Below are 17,888 nucleotides of genomic sequence, written 5' to 3' on the forward strand. Positions count from 1 at the left end.
AAAAGCAACACACCAGCAATTGCAAAGTATAAGGTGATATTTTAAAGCTTAGTGTGAAATATACATGAACAAAGGATTGAAGAACTATGAAGATTTTCATAAGTAGCATTAACTCATTTATACTACACATTGTTGCATATAGGTCCTTGATAAGAAACCCTTCCTCCCACTTAGATGTGATGAATTAGGTATGTTTAGACAGGTCACTGAGATACCGTACAGGCTTGCCTGAGCTGTTGCCAAACAGCCAAATGTTTCCATGGTGAGGTAGTGCTATGCCATTATCTTAGTTTCCAGAAACAGAAGTGTCATGGTAGTGCAGTGCTTTACTCTGGCTAGTTAGCATTGCACTCAGAGCAAATCAGCCTGTGCTCTTCACTATAGTTGACATGGCTGTGTTGCTTTGTGTTGCAGAGCTTGCTCTGAACCTCTGTTTGGCTATGGTGTCCTATAGAAGTCCCAAAGCAATCTGTGGCTAACTTGAACATTCAAATCAATTCACTGTCATTAGTGCTGGTCGAAAACACATACCTACATAGGAAGCTCATTTCACTGGTGTAGTTGGTTGTAGTACAAAGCATACTATGGCTGACTGAACAGCTCTTTGTCTCCAAAAGTCTGTCACAGAAGGTTTCATTCCAGATGTTGGAGCCAGAATTTTCGGAAATAGTAGATCTTCTTTTGAGGAAGATTTTGAGAAACTTTCCAGCATTTAAGGAATGAAAAATCTCACCAAAATCCAGTGAGATATTGCTCTCTTTAGCAATGTTAAGAAAAAATTCCTCCTCATGTACTTAAATACATGACTGATTTTTCAAAAGCATCTGCCACACAGCATTTCCTTTTGGTTTAACCAGCACTGAGATGTAGTGTTTGAGAAATCAAACCCACAGGAACATGTTTTAGAAAATCATGGCGCACCCTGGATCATAAGAAACCCAAATGTCATAATTACTTTTGGAAGCCTTTGTAGAATATAAATGAAAATAAGAAACTTGAGAGTGGGTCACCCAGCCAGCACATGATCAACAATTATTCCTGTGGTATTTGTCTTCACTGCATCCAGCTATTGTGGTAAGCAGTCAAGAATGATTATTCATGATGGTGAGCTTGTTGGGAAAGTGGAAACCATGGCATAATTTATTTCATTAAAATATCAAGCAAAACTGTAGATTTTATTATGAGACTGTTACAGACATTATGTTTTCAATCCATCTTCTAAATGTTTAAAAAAAGTTATTTTTCATTTGAATAATGAATCAATTTGAAACTAAAGATGAAAGTTAAGCACTAGCTCAATAAGTAACTCTATTTTGGGATAAAAACTTTGTCAGTAATTAATTGTGCTCTTGGGATTTTGGTCTGATCAAAGGTGTTTATCTAGTGCCAAGAACTATATGATAGAGGTTTGCAAACTCTCCCCTACAGCAATTCCTAGAGCCACACCAGCACTCAAATGCCCTTTCTTATGAGTTGGGATCCAAACATGACCTCTTTCCCTATCAAGTAGAATAACCAGGATTTTCCTTCTATCAGGAATGATGGATGGACCAAGTAGCCCAGGATGAGCTGATGCTTAGGGGTTTTTCCCTTGTTGATTCCCGAGACTTTGCTCATCCAAACGAAAAAAAAGTCCCCTTGCTTCCAGTGAGGTGCTTAAGAACCCCTAAAAACCAAAAGGAGCAAAATGAGCATCTATTAATGAAAATCAGTAGGCTTTCTTCCCAGGGTTGATTCCTGAAGTCCCTTACTGGTTGTGGAAGGATGAGTCACCTTATCGACTGTTACATGTTATCCATCATGGAAATCATCTCAGAATTGAATCACCTGTGTTCAGTCCTGGCTGGAGTTGAACTAATGCAAACCGCTAATTTAAACCTCAACAAAAACAACTGTTTATCCCAATTTCAATTAGGGAATAAGTATCATCAATTTAAATATTAGCTTTGCTAATTGACTTTGAATGATCTGTTCCCCTGCAGTAGGGTGTTTCCTACCCCATGAATATCAGAACTGGCAATATTTCTTCCAACCTCTATCAGCCTCAGGAAGACAATTTGAAGGCTTAATTTTAGCTTTATTACCACTGACTCTAGCCCCCAAAACCTCCAAATTCAGGTCCTTAATTTTTCATTCCTTGAAGTTCATCTTGATTTTGGAGGAAAGTGACATGTGAGGTGGATCTTCTTTATGTGACTTCTACAGGATCATTTTTATTTGGACATCTTTTAGTGTGCACTGAGATCCTGCTAGCAGGATATACACAACTTAAGGGTAGACAATGTTAAAGAGCAGCTGAATCCTGGGACGAAGAGGATTTATTTTTCTTCATCTACTAGAGCCGAATCTGGTGCGGTCTAAGACCCAGGAGGTGTCTCCCATCTCAGACTCATAGCTGTGAATGCTGCTGTTCCTTTTTGCAAGTCCAGCCAACACCCAAGCTGAGTACATATTGCAATGGTGCAGATGCACAACATTAACATCATCAGCCACACAGACACCACAGAGAGCAGTGTCTTCACTGCTTGTCATCCACATACACACAAACAGCATTCCCATAAATATGAACTCAGCCCAATCCTTCTCTTCCTTTCCAACTGATCAAGATTGAAGTTTGCTGATGAAAACATACACGTACACAACTCCTATGACTTGCAGTGCTCTCTCTCCCCCTCTGCCCTCCCTTTCTCCCCAGGATCATGCAGAAATTTGATAGAAATAAGATTTAATAAAAAGACTGGATAACCTGCAGTTATGGGGTGCAGGGGTCAGTCAGATAAACTCTAACCAGCAGCTTGCTTGCATGCAACTGGCCCCTTTTATTCTACCTTCTCTTGATTTTTTCCCATGCTTGTTCTTCCTCCATCCACCTTGACCCCTCCCTTCCTCTGCCCTTCGTATCCCAAAGAAGCAACTTGCTCCTAGTTGCTTTTTCCCCATTAGTCCCAGTTTTGCTACATCTGTACCCACACACATTTTATATTTCTTCTACCATTGCCTAGGTCACCTTGGCTTTACATAACATTATTGATATAGTTACTTAGGTGCTGCTGGCCTTGCAAGTTTCCGCTCCCAAAAAAGTCCCTACTATTCCCTTCCAGTTATCTGTGAAGTTAGTCATGAAGTTACCATATAACTCCCCCTTAACCACCTGTGAAGTCCAGCCATTGCTCACAGTGCTATCTGTAACAATTATCAGCTTCTCACTCTGTTATTTGTTATGTTCAGAGTTTCTCGTGTCATGTCCAGAGTGTCTCATGGTCTGTTTGGTTAGCTAAACCTCAGGCCAGGTCTTAGTCATCTGTCTGCACACCTTAACAAACAGCAATTATTTGTTGATTAATGCTCACAGAAGATAGGTATGACTAACATGCTATAAGGCTCTACTTCTGGACGGATTCTACTGGCCAGGTGGTCATCAAACTGGTGTGGGAATTGTCAGCTTCCAGTGTTCCTTGATGCTAACTGTTCCTTTGTGTTGCTGGGTTGCTGTCTTCTGACTCTCCACAAGGGTTTTATACCTCCTGTCAGTACTTTTCTCAGTTCCATCAGAAAGCTAATACTGGCTTAATAGCAATGAAGCTTTCTTTTTCTCCCCCCCCCCCCCCCCAAGTTTTGAATTAGCTTTAGCTTGCTCATAGCCCTCCCTCCCCTCCCCCCAAAAGCTTTTTGGTAAAGATAAGCCAAGATCACGATGCAGCTGTGCATCATGAAACTGGAAGTCTTGAAGTTATGAAGTCTTCTCTTGTGGGTTATGTAGAGATTTCTGGAGATGTAGATGATGTCTTTGTACTGAAAGAGAAATGAATCAAAAGGTAGTAAGCAGGGGAATACCGAGCAGAAGTGTATTTCACCTATTCCTATTACGCTCTGAGAGCACAAAAACGTCTTCATTTAGAAGTGACTAAAATGCTGACACAGAAATCTTTGAATACAAGTATCTGCAATGCTACAGAACATTTTAGCTATGGAATGTTGTTTTGTTTCTTCTGTCAGACTCTTCCTATTAGTCTTTGGACAAAATTCATAGCTGGTGTAAGTTCGGTGACTGTAGTATCTTCTTTTAGGGATGTATATTACTCTTGAAAATTTCCCTTTACTAGAATGAAAATACCAACAATAGTAAATGAGAAAATCTGCTGAAAAATTGCTTCTTACACTCAGCAAGCTTCGTCATTCTCTCAAGTTCACTGATGTAACTCCTTGACTCAGTAATGTTCCTTCTGATGCCACCCTGTATACAGTAAATCAGCTCACAAGCAGTGCACACCCATGTAAACTCTTTGAGAGGATGATCAGTTGGTAGGAGAAAGTGGGAGAAATTAATCTTCTCAGCCTGGTCAGGTACCCAATACTGACAGATCTTTGGGTATCACACACATGACAAAGCCCATTTGCATGGGTATAACACAATGCTTCTAGCCCTTTGGAACAAGCATATGTTACAGGCTGTAAGTAGCAGTGGGCTGCAGTTGTGACCTGCGGGGGGGGGAGATCATGAACTACTGTGTGCCAGTCCAAACTGGTTCCAGATGCAAGCCAAGCAGCAGCAGAAAAAAAACACGGCACACTATAACCTTACTCAGAGAAGTGTACAGCACCTCCCCACATAACATATTTAAGGAGTAATCTGCAGCTGTTAAGGTGGGGACATGCCACACAAAAAGAATGTGTGAGGAACATACCATGTTGAAGAAAGTTTGTTCCTGAAAGAACTGTAGCCAGTGGTCATTCCTTATGCTGGAGTAGGGACAACTAAGGAATAGGACAACTGGAATCCCTATGCCCAGGACAACTGGAAGCATTGGGCACTGAGTGGCAGAAACTGTAATACTTGGGATGGCAGAAAGCATTATGCACACTGCCTCAACTTCCTGTGCTGCCTGTTGGCTCACTGGATGAATTCTGACAGACAGAGTGTACCTCACAGTGCAAACAAAGGAAGCTGAGACTCAGGGGCAGAGGAGAGAAAAAAAAGTACATTGATATGTTTGTCTAATTGTTTGCATTCTTTTTCTTTTCCCAGTACCTGAATCAGCGATAAAAGATTTATGTTGGTTGGTAGTAAATTAACTCAGGTAAAATTCCCCAACTTCAGACTGTTTTTGTTTGCAACATCTGTATATTAGCAGAATTTTCTACCATGTGAGATCATTATTGAATAAATCCACTTCATCATTCTGCACAAGTGGAAGCTTGTTTTAGAAAGCAGAAACATGCCCATAAAGCTCAGCAGCAGCAACTTCCTGAATTCATCCACAGCTGTTGAAATAATGGGTCTTTTTGATTATTGAAATGCCAGGAATTGCAATAGCACTTACATATGCTCTTGGAAAAAACCAGAAAGATGGGCACTTTGACCTGTTTACACCTCAAACAACTAAAGTTCTTTTAATATGAAACTGGTAAAAGACATCTGATTTTTGCATGATGAAAATAGACATCTCAAAGAAAAAAAAATCTGTAGGTTAAGTTTACAGGACAGGAATAAAGGTTCATTCCTATTACTTTAATATTGAGTTAATATGGGGAAGTATATACCAACTAACCTGAAATATTGTATTTAGTGACACTGATTCCTTCCAAATGTACTGGAAGTTGAAGGTCATCTGATTAGTCGGATAAGCATTGCTTCTTTCCTTTCAAACACTGAAGAGGAAAGTGTTTCAAACAAGTTCAGCTATACTGGAAAACTATGTTTAGCTTCTGCAGTCATCAGTCTCCTTCCGGTGCCTTTTCTGCAACATGCTCCTCCTGAGCACAACAATCACTGCAAGTCTTTTCTGATTTCCAGAAGAACCCAGATTCAGAGGGGCTTTCTCACTGGAAATGACGGATTTTCATAGGCTGAACAGGAAGGGAGTAGGGAAGCCAGTGCAACTGAGACATTCAGATAGAATATTATGTGGCTCTGAGTATTACTCAAGTACTTATATTACTTGAGCTGCTGTTTGTGTGGATGTGGATGACAAGCAGTGAAGACTGCTCTCTGTGTTGTCTGTGTGGCTGATGATGTTAATGTTGTGCATCTGCACCATTGCAATATGTACTCAGCTTGGGTGTTGGCTGGACTTGCAAAAAGGAACAGCAGCAGCCACTGCTATCATCCCTCTATGACATACTGTGTTGTGCCCTGCGTTTCCACATTTTATCTTGTGCCATCTTTATCTCATGTGTTGTGAGATTTGCGTTCTTTTGCTCTGAGCGTACATAATAAAGGACTTTTCCAGGTCTTTTGCCACTGTAGCTAGCTTCATCTTTTTTTGCTGTCTTCTCAATGACCACATTGCAAAGTGAACATTATCAGCTTTGGAAAATCACGATCTGCCTATTTGCAGGATTCACTGCTCCTGCAGCACTAAACTTAAATCTTGCCTTTACAGAGCAAATAAAGTATATGAATCAGGAATGTGAATACTGCTGTATCTGTATAGCTGTTATTAAAGCTCAGGTGCCATCTTTTTCAGGGGAGAGAGTACAGGGTGGGTTTGCAACTCGCTATCCCTGCCAGTCATTACTCCTCCGTTTTACCTTCTACAAGTCATTAGAACTCTGCAATAAAGCAGTTTAAGTTACTGCCTTGGCAGAATCTCAAGAAAAAGGAAGAAAAAAAAAAACCAAAACCCAAAGACAGGGTTTTCTACTGCATTAGTGAGCTGAACTAGCCCAGCAAAATCTAACAAATACCAGAGCTAGTGGGAGCATATGGGTGGAAAACCACAGCTAAGATCACAGTTGTGAGAAAAGAAGTCTAGAGGGGCGGGCAGCCCATTTTCAGTATCAGCAAGGTGTTTAATTGTCTCATTTGTTTGTAACTTCATCTTTATTTACAGGTAAATGGAACTGGATGTGAACTAATTTACCATGCTTCTCAGGTGGCTTTGGGGGCCAGTACTGAGCTCAGTATTGTTGCAGCCAAACACTAGTTTGGATATCTCTGCTAGGGGCTGAAAAGCCTCAAGACTGCCATTGCATAGCTCAGGGACACAGTGCTCAGCTGCAAAGCTCAGCGTGGTTCCTCTGTGAGTGTGAAGTGAGTTCCCCCATGAGTGCATGGCCTTGCTCCCAGTTGTTACAGGTGCAAATGACTGAACTACGTTGTACTGCACTACAAGACAGTTTTGATCAAGGTCCGTTAAATCTAGACTATTAAGGCTCATCAATTGTCATAGCAACCCTGTATTGTATGGATGTATATTATGAAGCTGTAATAAGGCTGTTGCTCATCCCTTTGAAATAAGGCATAAATCACTAATGCATCTTCTCAGTGACAGGACTTCTTTAAGTATTATTCTAACAGAGAAACTGATTTGCATTAAATGACATGTCTGTCAGCAGAAAAAGACAAACAAATTATAAGAATGAAACTTTCTACATGTATGCTGTAGACATTTTTATTTGTAACCACACTGTAAAGTCACCTTCTACATTGAAATGCATTGGTGTCATTAAAAGCCCCAGGGGAGGTTGTGCAAGGAATTGATAAACTCAGGTAGGATATCTGAAACTCTTGCTTTTGTCATGTCCATTCCCCATGTAGGGTATGCTGTACAGAAATTGACTGCTACTCACATCAAGGCAAATCAAGAACATATACACAGATGATTAAGTAGTGGAAATTTTGTTTAATATTTGTTCCTCATTGACATGATTCTTAGGGTTGTGTAGAACAGTAGCTAAAGTATCTTTTTGTCATTGCTGTAGAGATGGTGTAGCTGTGCAAACATAGTATACTTAGACTTCTGTAGGGTGCCATTGATCAAGAAAGTGATACAAAAAGTCATACAAAATCAGCATTACAGACATCTATCAAATGATTAAAAGCTATCTGCTGGCAGGTCTCAAAATATAATGCTAAATAAGCAAGGCATGGTCTATTTTGAAGGGGAATGTGTTTTATCAGATCTGCTGATAGCTTATAAAATCTTCGTCCTTGGAAGTTTTCAGGACAGGTTTTACACAAAGCCACAGTGATTTGACATAGCTTTGGGGAAAGTTCTGCTTGGAGCAGTAAGTTTGTCTAGAAACCTCCAAGGTTTCCTTACAACCAACATTTCTGTGGTACAGATGGAAAAAAACAGATAATCTTTTAGTCAAGCCAACCATTCTGCATGTCTGCTTTGTATACCAACATTAAAGCCTAAGTTAGTCTAAGACTGCTACAGCACCTGCAACATAGCATCCAAGGGTGCTATGAAAGCACTCTATGGTGCAAGACATTCGCAAGAAAGCAAATGTCAGTCCTATCTTCCAAAAGGGCAAGAAGGAGGGTCCAGACAACTACAGGGCGGTAAGCCTTACCACAATTCCTGGGAAAGTGATGGAGCAACTAATCCTGGAAACCATTTCCAGACACATGAAGGACAAGATGGTGATCAGGAGTAGTCAGCATGGAATTACAAAGGGGAAATTGTGCTTAACCAACCTGATAGTTTCTACAAGATGGCTAGCTTGGTGGATGAGGGGAGAGTCATGAACGTTGTTTACCTCAACTTTAGTAAGGCTTTTGACACTGTCCCCCATAACGTCCTCATTGACAAGATGACAAAGTACAGGTTAGGTAATTGGACAGGAAAGTATTTTGAAAACTCGCTGAATGACTGGGCCCAGAAGGTCTAAAGATGAGAAAGCTCAGTGTGTGTAAATACCTGATGGAGGTGGGAAATGAGGAGGGAGCCAGACTCTTCTCAGGAGTGCCCAGTAACAGGACAAGAGGCTACAGGCACAAACTGAAACACATGAAATTCCATCTGAACAGAAGAAAATACTTTTTTTTTACTGTGGAGGTGGTCAAACACTGGAATAGTTTTCCCAGAGAGGTTGTGGAGTGTCCATCCTTGGAGATACTCAAAACCCGACTGTAAACAGACCTGGGCAACCTGTTCCAGCTTGTCCTGTTTCAGCAGTGGGGTTGGACAAGATGTTCTCAGATTGGTAGATCACAGTGGTACTTCCTGGCTCCTGAAATTCTGACTCTATATAATGTTCAAAGCCCCATGGGACTAGCAGGATCTCCAGGGTGACTAGATTTATCCTCACTACCACAGGCAATTATGTGAGTGTGGATCGTAATAAAAAGAACACATGACACACAGGCAAATAAGAGATGAGGACAGCTTAGAAGAAAAGTTTGATTTACGTTTGGTTTTGATTTATAAGCGGATTCCCTTTTTCTGTATATCACTGAAGTACAAGCTAGAAACATCTTGAGATGAAGGAAAAGAAACAGCATATTGTGTCAGTACTGTTGAAAGGACAAGGATGAGAAGAATATAACAGTGTCAATGTTCTGGCAAGCAGAAGTCAATTTTGCATTTGGACTCATGAACATCAGGTTGGAAGAGTCTAGGCATTTGGCCAGATTGAGACCAGATGTCCCTCTGCCTAACAGAACTCCTACTTAATGGTATCATTTAACAATAGAACTCAAATGGAAAGTTCTCCCAGAAAATATTATGCTTTAATGTCTCCACTACATTTGTTAGTGGGAGGTGTCAGACCAATTTACTTGGTCTTCTGAATATTTTCTGAATATTTTCAGAAGTTCTTTTCTCAGTTATCTCCACATCTTTACTGGTAAAGGATACCTTCGTTTTTTTAATTCTGCCGCTTCCATATCCTCAATTCATAGCTCAAAACTTGTTGTCATCATGTGTTTTGTTGTTGTCTACTTGATACACAAATGCTATCCATCACATGCTGCTGTTTCAGCTTCACACAACACTTGTTGCTTGCCTGCCTACACTCATCCCATAGGAAAGCAAGCAAAATAGTAAGCTATTTTTTCTGAGATGCTCTGTCAGTGGTGATAATAGCAATTATAGGCTAATCAGACAGTTATGGAAGTAAATAGTTTTTGCTTTAATCAGGTCTCATTAGCAAATGACATTGATTTGTCATGCCAATAAATGCAAAAAATATGCCACTATGATGATAAAGTAATTCTGCTAACTGATCAGCATTACAAGTTACTGTTAAGTAATGAGTTAGGTATGCCTTTTTGGACTGCCATTTCATATTTCTGCATCAAAATGGTAGGGCATGTATCATTTGTGATTAAATTCTGTTGTGACCTTAGCACAGGGGTCCATTTCTGGTTCTAGGGCTGTGTTGTACTGGAAATGCTGATGGTTCATTTCAGTAAATGGAAATGGCTAGACATAAAAGCACAAGAATTGAACTGTGAAAGAGGATGTTCTGTTTTCCACATGAGGATTCAGGGGTCAGCTCAGGCTTGATTTTGCTGACTGCTGTGCTTCTAAAAGACCATGTTTGATGATACAGTGGAATGGCTTCGATTGTAGCCCAAACCTTTATGTTCTGTGAGGAAGTAAGACTGATTTTTGTTTGTAGTTGTCATCTCAAAGCTAACACGGTTTCTTTCTGTTTCACAGTCACACCATAGTTCTCTCCAAGCTTTCTCAAAAAATGCTATCTTCATGTTGTTTGCATCATCACTTATCTCCAATGTTTGTTTTCACTGAAAAATGAGAAAAATATCAAACATACTAAGAAAAGGGAAAGGGAAGGGAGTCAGGGAAATTGTATCAGTACCTGCAGAGACTGGAAAGACAGGTAAAGAGAGCAGCAGAGATTGTAGCAATTTTGAGATCATAAAAAACCTTTTCCTTTCCCTTCAGCAGTATCTGGACCGTGGCATAATTTTTTGTCTAAAGGACGGGTGCTCTGCTTTAGCAGTCATCTCTGAGCAGTGATCTGCCTCTTCCTCCATCTCAGCTGTGTATAGCATGTCTTTTTTACCCTTTTTGTGTCTATCCCCAGAAGCAGCAGCTATTTTCAGGGAACAGTCTTGTTCCCTGTAGGCATACTACTGCCTTGGCTCACCTCAGTCAACATACTGTGCAGAAATACCAATATTCTGGGGAATCTCTACCTGATGATTCACATCCTCTTTACTCTAAAACAATATATAAAAAATTAATTTAAAGTAATGTGGGTTTTTTTCTTTTACAATGAGGCTATTAGAAAACAAACATTGTTATATCAGATCTGAAACATCAGGTTTGTGTCTTTAGTTGCTTTTTAAAAAGATTTTTAAGTGCTGTAAATTCACACTTAATTTTTAGGAAGTATAGATATGATCTAAAAGATCTGTCTTCCTCCCACCTGCCTGTGTGCTTTGGGGATTAACATCTGAGATGATCTCTGAGAAATGTTGAAAGGAAATGTTTTGAAAAAGAGTAAAAACCTCCCACTTTTCCAGTTGGAACTAGTCTATGAATGCTTAATGCCTACTGAAAAAGAAATCACCTGGCTTTGTTGTATGTTCAAACTAGGCAAGTACACACACTGGCATAAACTTACACTTCATATGCCAATATGAAAATTACTCATAAAATGTGTCCCCCATGCTACCAACACAACATGGTAAGAGAACCTGAAGTTCTCTTTAATTAGTGACCCTTGGAGTTACATTCTTTGTAAAACCCTTAGATACATTTGTTAAGCAGTGTGTAACAGTAGCAATATGTACCTAGCCTCTGTTAGAAGGAAAAAAGGTGGGGGGAGGGATTACAGGTGGATAGGTGGTGTAATTCATATGAAAGGCTAGGATGCAATCAAGGGTTGTATAGAGAAGAGAGGGGTATAGCTACCATGAGGGGACTAAGGTGGGAACTAACTGTATCTTTCAGTATCTAATGGGGAGTTATGGTGAAAACAGAGCCAGGCTCTTCTCAGAGTCAAATAGTAGAAGAACAAGAGCCAACAGTCCCAAGTTATAACAACAGAAATTCCAGCTGAACATAAAATGCTTCCTTGTGAGATTAAGACAGCACTGGAACAGCTGCCCAGAGAGGCTGGGGAATCTCTGTTCTCGGAAATGTTCAGGACTTGTCTGGACAAGGTCCCGAGCAACATGAATTAGCTCTGAAGTTAGCCCTACTCTGAGCAGGCAGTTAGACTAAAGACTTCCAGAAGTCTTTTCCATTACAAATTATTCTAAGATTCTATGAGGTTCTATAGCAAAATAACTCCAGCTACTCTGTTTTGCTGTCCCCTTTGCATTTCGAATACCTTCTTTTTTCCCCCTCACCCATCCTCTCCATATATAGCAGGAGTCATTGCCTGTGGCTAAAGTAATCTACTCTTACTCAGCTGAGAAAGTAGTTCTGAGCCCCTGGCTCCACCTGAACAAGGGAACTGACAGACTGATAAGAAGTAAGTCACTCTGGTGCCTTCCTGCTCTACCACCCTCCCCACCCCTCTCTCCTGCTACTCCTACCTGCAAAAGAAAAGCATGCTCACCAATGAAAGCAGCTTTCTAAAAGCTAATTTCCCATTTCTATAACACTCATGGGGCTTTGTAATCTGAAAGTAATTATAAAACTGTGTTGTTTTGTCTATTATACCAGTGACACTGGGACATGCTTTTGTTAAGTAAATCTGTCTTTCTTAAGTGTTATTTACACTTTTTTTTTTTTTTTTTAATGGCTTGTGCTGTATTCTGATCACAGAGAACGTTACATCTACCAGTATGCACAGTACTTGAAGTTACTGATTACACAACACAGACAGATTGTCCTCTATTACACTGAGTTCAATCCATATGAATTGGGCCACTTACAATGCCGTTGACAAGATGTTGCAATGACAGCATATATATGTATTTTTTATATAAGTAGTATGTGTGGGATGTGTTTTACAGGTAAAGGAGAGTGACTGTTAGATTATCTTCTTAAAGCAGGGATTTATTCTTCATTATATACATAGAATACCATGTATCCTTTATAAAATTACCTTCTAAGTGAAGGAAGTTTCTCTTGATTATTTACAATAAAATCTGTATGTGGTAAATTAATTAATGAATTAATATTAAATTTAAGATAAATCCTGTAAGAAATTATCTCTGAGAAGGTTCTTCAAACTAGCTCTGTACTAAAAACATGCTGTCTTGAATAATATTCTTGTCTATATTCTGGACTGTTTCAACCCCTATTAAAAGTCTAAGACAGTGTAAGAAGGCTCTAAACCTCCTAATTCTGCACATAGAAAGGTCCCCAGAACAAGCCCTGCAAAAACCAAACCAAACCAAACCAAAACTGTGAAACTTTAATAACATCTGGCAAGGGCTAGTTGGTGCTGGGAATAAGAAATGCATGTGACAATAAAGTCACACTATACTGTTCTGTAGAGAACCTTGGGAACACAGAGTGGCCCTCTTAACATTAGGGACTACCTCCCTAATCCTACAAGCACTGCAAGTGTTAATTGCACACTATGCCTTTTAAAGACATGCTCAGTATCTAGCTTTTTTGGATGCTCCTTTGTGTTTCAAGTGACAGGACAATCCCCGAGAAGATTTTTTAATACTTTTGCCTTAAAATTAGAGTCAAGGCAGAAGTGACCTGCTTTCCCTTTTCTCCAGTGCTATATTTGTTACTTATCAGGGACAGTCTTTTGTGCAAATACTGTATTTCAATTTCTTTCTCATGCTCCGTCCTTAGCTCATGATCTTCTTTTCCTGTCAGTGGGAAGGAAAAGAAAAGCTTTAGACATATGTCTGTTTCAGGCGTCAACAGTGATTTTGTCATTAGTATTTTAATGCAAAGCGTTGAATATCAGTGGCTTGCGTTCAACCCTGGAGTCCATGATAGACCTTCTTGTTCAAGCCTTGAGAAGATTAGGCTCAGACTCTGTGGTAGTTACCCAGACTTGTTGGACTGTTGAGGAAAGCCTATCAGCCGATTGCACCTGGCCTGCAAGCTCTTTGCATATCTATTTCACTAATGCTGACCTAACAGATCCTATGTATGCTGAACTCATTGATGCTTTCAAAACCTTAGTGGTAGGTAACACCTATAATGGCCTTGGAAGCCTAAATTTTCTTTTTGATTACTGTGATTTGAAGATACTCAGCACTGCAGTAGGCACTCCCAGTTCTTTATGTGATGGAGAAATATGTGATACGCTTTTGATGTGAAGAAAAGCACAAGCCAGTTTCCACAGGGTGAATGTGACTGAAGTCTGGTCATCACCCCAGAACTGTGCCATGAACAATATCAGCAAGGACTTAATCTTGCAAAACTTAAGTGAATGGGCACTTGTAGTAAGAAGGCAAGGTGGCCACTGTTGAAGAGAGACCTACATTTCACTGCCATTAGGTGAAAGATGAGCAGAAAGGGCACTACACAGCAGTGCTTAAAATACCTCTCAAACTGGTTAATGAGCTGTTCTATTCAAGCTTTCTTTGCTGCTTCTTCTCCAATGTTTTCTGTCAGGCAAAAATGACACATTCTCAGTAAAGGTAGGCAGACCTTTGTGAATTCTCTTTTTTGTGTGTGTGTGATTTGTCTTTTCTTTTTTTAAACAAGGTGGGTTTGGTTTTTTTTCTTCTTTATTATTCTTTTGATATTAAAGATATTAAAGATTCATGCAGTGGGCAAGACAAGTGGATGGTTTGAAGTGCTGTCAAAGTGTTAGACAAACAAAGCAAGAGTCTTTCCTCTTTCAGTTATAGTCAGCTCAGTGATCACTGGCAAAGAAGAAGAAAACATTGTCTGAGTATCTTTATATAAATGGAGGGCGCTGAGAGAAAATCTGGTAGAATTCCTTACCTTAAAGTCCTAGAATCACAGAAGTGTTAGTAGAAAGGGACTTCTAGCATTTTTCTGGTCCAAGCCATTACTGAAAGACTAGCTGATCTAGCTATGAAATGATCCTTTGAAAATTACAGCAATATTTGACAGATAAAATCCTAGTCATTTTGTGAGGAAAATTGTTCATCCTCATTCCAAGAAAATGAAAGAAAAGTGCTTTAAAACAACAGTGATGAACTACACTGCAAACAGTATCTTTTACTACTGAATTACAGTTTAATTTCATTCTACATAGATACCATGTGATACAATCCCTAGACCATAACCTTTAGACCATAAGAAAATGGAGGCACTGTACAGTTTTTGTGAAGGGAAAAACAATAGAAATAGGTTTCTAAAAAGTGAAAAGTTGACAAAGACTGGCAAAATACATCTTCAAGTATGCTTTATTTGCAGGTGATTAAAAAGATTTTTAGGCAAAAAACTAGTCAATCTCATCCAATACATGATGAAACATGATTTAGTGCCTAATGCCAGACAGACTGGAAAATGGGTAGATAGGACCGATGACACAGTTTTTGATGAATTACATGTGATTAAATGGTCAACATTCATATAGTAAAAAGACATGAAGAGTTGTAAGCAGTTAATATTTTAACTATAAGCAGGAGATATTGTAAGAAAAGCAAGGGGTGTAAGGGGATGGGGAAGCTACAGACATCTTAGTAATATCAGAAGCCATAGACATTTTTTTAAAGACATAAGCTTGTTCCTGCAAATCACTGCACTCTTGAGAATAGTATTTGCAATTTAAAACTTATCTAAAACATCACCAAAAGGAAACACTAATTCCTATTTTTTTGAAAATTATTTTGTATTAAGAATCTTGCAAAGAACTGAAATATGGCATGGCCAAGAAACATGAATCACCCTCCATTTCAGAGACTTTGCATTCATCACATTTAAATAGTAGGTGTCTGATTTCAGAAGTTCTCATGCAAAATCCAGCTATAAAAACTCACCACAGATTATTTTCAAGGATAAAAAGCTGATGTTTTTTAAAGCTCTGACAGACATCCAGTTGTGAAGGTGAATTTTAAAACTAATGGTCCACATTTTCCAGAGGACATTCAAAAAGATTGTTGTTGAACTTTCTGTAAATGCCCAGCTCTTATCTACACTTTGCATGGAATATTTACCAAAGCTATAACTTTGGACAGTTAATGGAATATATCACTGCCTAGAGTAGTGCCAGAGGTAACATCATTATTTTTCCATAACTGCATAATGAGAATTAAATAATCACAAAACAAATTCCTATTATGAAATGACAGTTTTTTCTCATGTACAATATATATATTCATTTATATTTAATATAATTCCAGTAATACTATCACAGTAATGTGCTGTAGTGGTCTTTCATAGTGAGAAAACTGCCCTAATCATCTTTAACATGCAAAGCTTGGAAGAACCAGAAATTCACAGTAAGTAGTACAATTTGTATATGCATCTTCTGCCATCCTAAAGTTAACCAGAACACTCAAGACTGTTGCTTATTTTTCCTATATGTTTGACAAAAGCTACAGTTCTGTATACTGTACATTCACAGTGGGATCCCAGCCCCCTGTACTATCTGCAAGAAGGATCAGGTTACCACTTTCCATCAGAGTAAACATTCTAGTATTTAATATGATAATCTTGTGAACAGTTGTTCCTAGCTTGAAGTTCAGCAGTTCAGGACTTGAAATTCTCCTTTTCATCTCTCTGAAAGGTTTCTTGCTAGCGCATTTTGTAGTCATTAGATACTGACATTTCACATAGCTGTCCTTTAAAATCCAAATCTACTGTGAAATCCAGGTCACGCTGTAAAAAGATTTAAATGTAACATGTAAGTAAGACCGTAAGTTTAGTGTATTAATTCAGTTATCATTGCTTGGGTTGAAAAGACCTGCAAATTCAAAAGTACCTACTGTGGTTTCTAACTTCTTTTGTTTTTAAATGTTGCTAACACTGAAAAAGGGTGTGTAATAGCATTCACCATACAATCTATGTCTAGGGCATATTTGTGTCTTCTTCTTAAGGCTGATTTACTGTCCTGGTTACAACTAGGAAACTTCTGAAATGCTGTGCTATCATATGTATTCTGTAACAATTTTTAAGGGTATTCCCCCATTGAGATGCTCTTAATCTAGGGTAAAGGGCTTTCACACTAGGCGTTATTCCAGGATAGATGTAGTAAAATTCCCATTGTAGAGAAGCCCTTAGTCATTCTTTATCTTATAATGACATGTTTTTTTCGAAAGAGGCACTACATAGCCCTACAAAATGAAGCTGTCTCTCTACAAGCTTTTGAAACGCTTCATGTTTCAGAAGAACAAAGCACTAACAAATCCTTTTGAACCAAGGTGGTCTCTCTGTCTCATGATAACTATCAAGAACACATTAATTTTAGCACCTAAATCTGCATTCAGGTGCTTACTGCTGTGCAAACAAATTTGAAATATTTTCTTCATTTTTCCCTCAACAGAAAATTGATACATTCAACCCAAAAGAAAATGTTCCAGTCTCTCAAGGACAACATAAAGGTGGGAAACAGACTATTTTCCTCTACTTTCACAGCAAGCGGTAGCTTCAGGAGTGAATGTGTTTGTTTTAATGCCAAGTTTATTTTGTGTTTATTTCTTCCCCTGTATCAACAATACTATGAAAACCATATCCAATCTGTATTTGGTACAAAAAAGGAAAAGTAATGCAAAAAAGGAAGGCAATGAAAAGTTAAGATTTGCTGCAGTCAATAAATGCAGTATTTCAACAATTACAACAACTGCATGGGCAGATTATAACCAGGTTATTTTAATGGCTGTATGTTGCAATAGAAAATGAAGAGATTCTGCTCAAGGTTTTTGGCAGAAAATGGTGCAACTGTTTCTCCCAGAAGCCGTACTTCTCATGTCTTGCTCTTCTATACAGGCATGGGTTGTCCATCAGACCATGTCTCATAGTCTCCTTATAAGTTAAAAGAAGCACTCAGCCCATAGCAGAGAAACTGAGGAAGTTTTCACCAGTCATGATAGTGTGATATCTATCATGCTTTAGCTTTAGTCTTAAATAAGACATCTGTATTTTCTGTGGAAAGGCACAATTTTTAAACCACATCACTTGATTAGTGAGTTCAAGTACATTTGATCAGTGAGTTCATACAGATGTTCAGGTGAAATCTGTTACTTAATTTCCTAGAGTTGAGTTCTTGGGCACTGATTGGGAAATCTGGCTATAGATGTGGAACTGAAGTACTTACTCTTGATCATCCTGTGTTGGTGAAAGGGATCT

The 17,888-nt window shown here is 38.9% G+C and overlaps 1 protein-coding gene across 2 annotated transcripts in view; it reads right to left on the reverse strand.

The window, feature by feature from the left end:
- Nucleotides 1–14,986: 14,986 nt before the first annotated feature.
- Nucleotides 14,987–17,888, reverse strand: part of PRMT8 (protein arginine methyltransferase 8) — a 73,682-nt gene continuing 70,780 nt past the window's right edge. For both annotated transcript variants that reach the window (XM_076346302.1, XM_076346292.1), the window contains exon 10: nt 14,987–16,421. In XM_076346302.1, the coding sequence (XP_076202417.1) occupies nt 16,338–16,421 (84 nt within the window). In that variant the 3' untranslated portion in view covers nt 14,987–16,337. The remainder of the gene's footprint in view (nt 16,422–17,888) is intronic.

Source organism: Aptenodytes patagonicus, chromosome 1 (genome assembly GCF_965638725.1).
Source record: "Aptenodytes patagonicus chromosome 1, bAptPat1.pri.cur, whole genome shotgun sequence".
NCBI classification, from domain to species: Eukaryota; Metazoa; Chordata; class Aves; order Sphenisciformes; family Spheniscidae; genus Aptenodytes; species Aptenodytes patagonicus.